Here is a 5,185-nt window from a genome sequence, read left to right on the forward strand (position 1 = left end):
AATGAAAAATTCTACAATCATCGTTTTAAAATTATAAATTTAACTGTTATATATATATATATATATATGAGTATGGTGGCCGTTAAGAGAGGTTGTTTGGTTTGAATATTTTTTTTAGGTCAAATTTGGTTTGGAAGACCAGCGGATATATTTTTAATAGAAAAAAAAAATTTATTTTGTTAAATTACGTAGTTATTTTAAAGACACGTAGATTAAAATAACAATATCTATAAAATCAATTTAATCTCAAAAAATAAAAACAGATTCTAGTCAAATTGATTAGATTCTCAACTGGAGGTAAATTCCAAACAAGGTCCCCGGCGATAGAAGGAAAAATCCAGCCGAGAAATATAGCGAGCGAAAACTCGGCAAGAGAGAGAGAGAAAGAGAGAGCGCATGTAGTCGTTCTTGCGTGATACGGCAGTCTGAAAAACTATTACATTGATCGTACGTGCCTTCCTGTGCACTGATAGCTCCAGATCGACGAGCTCAATACATTGCTTTTTCACTATTTTCTTGTTTTCTTGACGAATCATCCATCAATCTTCTTCGTATCATAGATGTAAGTCAGTTATTAGTCCAGTTTGATCACTTTTGTTGCTCTTCTATGCATTTCCTTCTTTGTGCTGTTGTTTTTATAGTTTCATTTGCCAAATTTGACGCTATTCGGTTGATGTTCGCTTGTTTCAGTTTATTTTTGAAGAAATGATGGTGAATTCATTTGTTTTGAGGATTAGTCTTTCTTGAAGGTGGATATGGACGATCGAGGAGGTTCGTTTGTTGCAGTGAGAAGACTATCGCAAGGTCTTGATCGAGGCAACGCTTTTCATCCTACTTCTGGTACGTTCAAGTACCGATTAGTATTTTGACTACATTTTATATGCATCTGTACTCCTCTCTTTCTCTTTCTCTCTCCGTACCTTTCAAATGTTTCCATATCCTGTTCGCTCCCTCGCTGCTTCTGTTTCTCCCAGGACTAATTTGTAGAAGGTCGGATCTATAGACCGAGATTAGGTCATATTGATATAAGACTGATGCCTACTTGCGTTGATATTTGTGGTGAGTGCATATTCGTAGTTTCCGATCTATCCTTGAATTTCTGTTAACGATGATGCGATTACTATGTACTCAAGATTTTGAGGTAAAGCTACATACCAGCATTGGAGTGATTCTGTTTTGGATAAGACATCGACTATTTGGTTATAACAGTTCTTGAAGGATTTTTATTGTTTGTTTAAGATGGATCTGCTGATATACTAGATCTTATATCATAATTGGAAATGTAAACCGCTATTTTCACCTGACATGGTTCTAATCTGTTTCAGCTGAGGTGGTAGCAGGATCTGCAGCTTGGCTTGGTAAAGGCCTTTCTTGTGTTTGTGCTCAACGCAGAGAAAGTGATGTACGCCTGTCATTTGATTTGACTCCATCACAGGTGATATTCCAGGGAACTTGCTTGTTCATCAGTTCTATTGTTGTTGGCTAAATGAAAGAAATGAGATGATATCTGTGTATTTTTACTCTTCATAGGAAGAATGCTTGCAAAGGCTACAGAATCGAATAGATGTTGCATATGATAGCTCAATGTCTGAACACCAGGTAACTTTCATGATCAAGACTGGTTATATTTTCAAACAAAACGAGATAATTTGGAATTGTATCTTTCAAGATTTGTGTTCATTTAACCCTAATAACCCCGAAGAACCCCAAAAATTGGATTTGTTTATAAAGAAATCTACATCAAACAATCTCTTGGAGAAAGCAGTTTATCATGTTACTTTGAATTGAAATAGGTAGTGTAAGGTTATCACTCTGTTTCGGGTGATGTACAGGATGCTTTGAAGGCTTTGTGGAAAGCTTCTTTTCCAGAGGAAGAACTAGTTGGACTGATATCTGAACAGTGGAAGGAAATGGGCTGGCAGGGAAAAGATCCATCAACAGACTTTAGGTAAGTTAGCCACATCTTATATACCATTTTTGTACTGGATCAGTTTGAACATGTGAATTATTTCTCCTTTTTTTCAGGGGTGGTGGTTTCATATCACTAGAGAATTTGCTGTACTTCGCAAGAAAATTTCCGGTATACCCTTTCTTGTATTGCTGTTTTTTTTATTCCCCTTTTTCTGGCACTCTGAACTATATGAATTCAATCATCTTCATCTGTCTTTGGTTTTTTCCATTTCTTGATTATAAACTATAATTTATGATTAAAAAGTGGATTATTTAGGTTAAATTCTTAGGTATTTGGCATTTTAGGGGTAAGAGTAGACATCTTTAAGTGCAATTCTTAGCATAAGGAACCAAAAAAACATACATTATAGCACTACAATTCTGCTTGAAAGCATAATGAAGGGGGAAAAATGAAGTTAGTTTCTAGACAGATTGGGATGATTCATTTGGCATGTCTATGAAGTTATATGAGATTTTTTTGTTCAATGGACAAAGTTAGATTTCTCGTTATGTTTGGGAGCACTTTTGTTACTTAATCTGTTCCGAATCCTGATCTTGCAGAGAAATCAACAACTAATTTTAGAATCTGTAAGACTAAAGTTCTGATGATTCAATTTCTGATGTGATTCTATCACTTATTTCTTATATGACCTCAACTTCTCTATGAAAATTAAAAAGTATTATTTACATAACCTTGTAAAAGAGGGGAAAACAATCAAAGCATCAATATTCAAATCATATTTTAAGATCGTAAAATTTTTCATGTAGGAAGTTTTCCAGGATCTTCTTCACAAGCGGGAAGGTGATCGAGCCTTGTGGGAATATCCATTTGCTGTTGCTGGTGTAAATATCACTTTTATGCTCATTCAGATGCTCGATCTTGAAGCAGGTTTATTTGTTATTAAAAGTTTTTCTTCATCATTCATGAAATTATTCTTTCCTTTGTTCTCTACTTTCTTCTATGTACATGTTTCATTGAACAATTAAAATTTGTTTTCTCATAAGTTATAACAGAAGGTTGATTACATTCTCTAATTATTATTATTGTTGTTAATTTTTTGCAGTGAAACCGCGAACATTGGTGGGTGCAACCTTCTTGAAGCTTCTTGTTGGTATGGCTAACTAACTATTGTTAAAATATTCTCCATCTTTCTTGGTTTTGAAGCTTGTTTGTTACTGTGTGCTCATTTGGATTTTTTTTTTCCATAAAAAAAAAAAAGTCGACATCCCATCACCAATCAAATCATCACTAAAAACACCAAATTTAACCCAAATAATCCACTATTTTATGGGGGCTCTTACTGATTATGTTATCTGGTTTATGCACAGAAAATGAATCAGCCTTTGACCTTCTGTTCTCCATTACGTTCAAGCTGATGGATCACCAATGGCTTTCAATGCGTGCTTCTTATATGGACTTTAATGTATGCACATGTTTGTAATGTTTTTTTACATTGAAAGAATCTCTATTTGGAAACACTTTTATTCATATGACATAGAAACCAACAATTATTTGTGCCTATTTGTGAGGTCTGTATGATTATCTTGCAGGCGGTAATGAAGGCTACCCGTCGTCAACTGGAAAGGGAGATATTGCAAGAAGACGTAACTAGGGTTGAAGATTTGCCTTCATATAGCCTTCTGGTCGGACAACAACCCTCTAATTGTAAGATTTAGTGACTCTCAACTGCTGCTATCTTCTCTGTTTACTATATTTTGTTCTACATTTTGCCATGAAGATTGTTAGATTTGGCTATTTGAATTTGAATCCTCCCAAGAGAAGAGAAAATGAGAGGTAATTCTTCTGACATGCTCTAACTCTGTGTTTCTTAGATGTGTAATTTGAACCCTTGTAAGAGTGAGATGTTTAATGATCTACTTTCATGTCAAATTGTAAAAAAAATATTGTTACCTTCACTAGTGGTAAGTTCAAACTCTGGATTCAATCAAACTGAAAATTAGTTGCCCCAAGAAAAAGTTACAATATTTAAATTTTATGTATTAATTTGTTAAATAATTACTTGGAAAGAATATTTGATTTGAATCATTTACAAATTATTCACAATATTGGCCTACATTTAAATATCTTAAAATTTAAAAATCATACCATTTTTTATGTTTTCTAAAGTGGAAAAATGAATAAACCAATCAATAACATGAAAATACATTATTACTTTTAAAGATGTACTTATTCTTGGATTTTGTTTTAAAATTGAGAATGGAACCAACATTAACATCTGGAATTATTGTTTAACATTTATCTTCTAGATAAGAGAATCAAATTATTATCCAAATTAAAGTTGAAGGAAAATGTGAAATACCTTTAAGCTTCAACGAGGTGACTTGAGAGATCGAATGATAATCATATTATATAGTTGGTGTGTCATAATAGATTAAATGTACAAATAGTCATCTAAATCAACAAATTCATATTAGAAAAAAAAAAATTCCAGCATTACTAGTGTCAAAATTATATATACTTTTTTAAAAAGAGTTTGAAAATTTTCTAAAAAATAAAAAAAATATTATGAGTCAATTGTTTACATTTAATTATTGATTTATCTTTCATAATAAATAAATAATATAAAAATAATATTTAAAATTAATCTAAAAAAAAGTATTCCATCATTTAAAATGATAATAATATTTGTACATCTTATAAAGAATTTTAAACAAATCACACGTTTATCTAAAACATGGCAGAAGTCCTCATTAATTATGTGCATAAGAATGTTTTTATTTTATTTTAAGAGTCCTAAAATAAATCTCACATTTACTTGTTGACATCTTTATTATAAACTGTCGTGCAACCAATGACCTTACAAAAACTTGTATCAATAAGGAGTGAGTTAATTCCGAGTTTTGGAATGCTTAGTCCCAAGTAGAAAAATGTGATTTTTCTTTGTTGCCTTAAGTCTAGTTTAAAAGGTTGATAAAAAAAAATTAATTTGGATGAAATTTGAACCATAATCAAACAAAATATCTCAATTTTTATGTGTTTAAAATAATAATATTATAAATGTCTATCTTCTAGTTTTAGTAAATGAGTTGCCCCGTGGAGTGGGCTGCCCTAGCCTGAGGGCTTGCTGAGATTAATCAAGGGTCGGACCTGATTAAGGGTGGTAATTCAGGTCGAGTTCAGATTGACAGGTTCGGATTGACAAGTTAGTGGGTTGAGCAATACTAACTTGAATATGACATTATATTAATTCGGGTCAAAATCTCTAACCTGAAC

At 32.3% G+C, this 5,185-nt stretch overlaps 1 protein-coding gene across 4 annotated transcripts; it reads left to right on the forward strand.

Annotated features, from left to right (window-relative positions):
• The first annotated feature begins 321 nt into the window (after window positions 1-321).
• On the forward strand, window positions 322-3,896 carry LOC124921673 (ELMO domain-containing protein A-like). 4 transcript variants are annotated; one of them, XM_047462360.1, is made up of 10 exons: window positions 322-562; window positions 691-840; window positions 1,326-1,435; window positions 1,531-1,599; window positions 1,833-1,948; window positions 2,026-2,080; window positions 2,719-2,839; window positions 3,015-3,062; window positions 3,280-3,374; window positions 3,502-3,896. In XM_047462360.1, exons 2-10 carry the CDS (start codon window positions 756-758, stop codon window positions 3,625-3,627), a joined length of 825 nt encoding a protein of 274 aa, XP_047318316.1. In that variant the 5' UTR covers window positions 322-562; window positions 691-755; the 3' UTR covers window positions 3,628-3,896. The 4 variants fall into 4 exon arrangements, with proteins under 4 accessions (XP_047318316.1, XP_047318318.1, XP_047318317.1 ...); XM_047462362.1 differs by having other exon boundaries at window positions 738-840; XM_047462361.1 differs by having other exon boundaries at window positions 750-840.
• Window positions 3,897-5,185: the final 1,289 nt, after the last annotated feature.

This window comes from Impatiens glandulifera, chromosome 1 (assembly GCF_907164915.1).
Source record: "Impatiens glandulifera chromosome 1, dImpGla2.1, whole genome shotgun sequence".
Taxonomy (NCBI): Eukaryota; Viridiplantae; Streptophyta; class Magnoliopsida; order Ericales; family Balsaminaceae; genus Impatiens; species Impatiens glandulifera.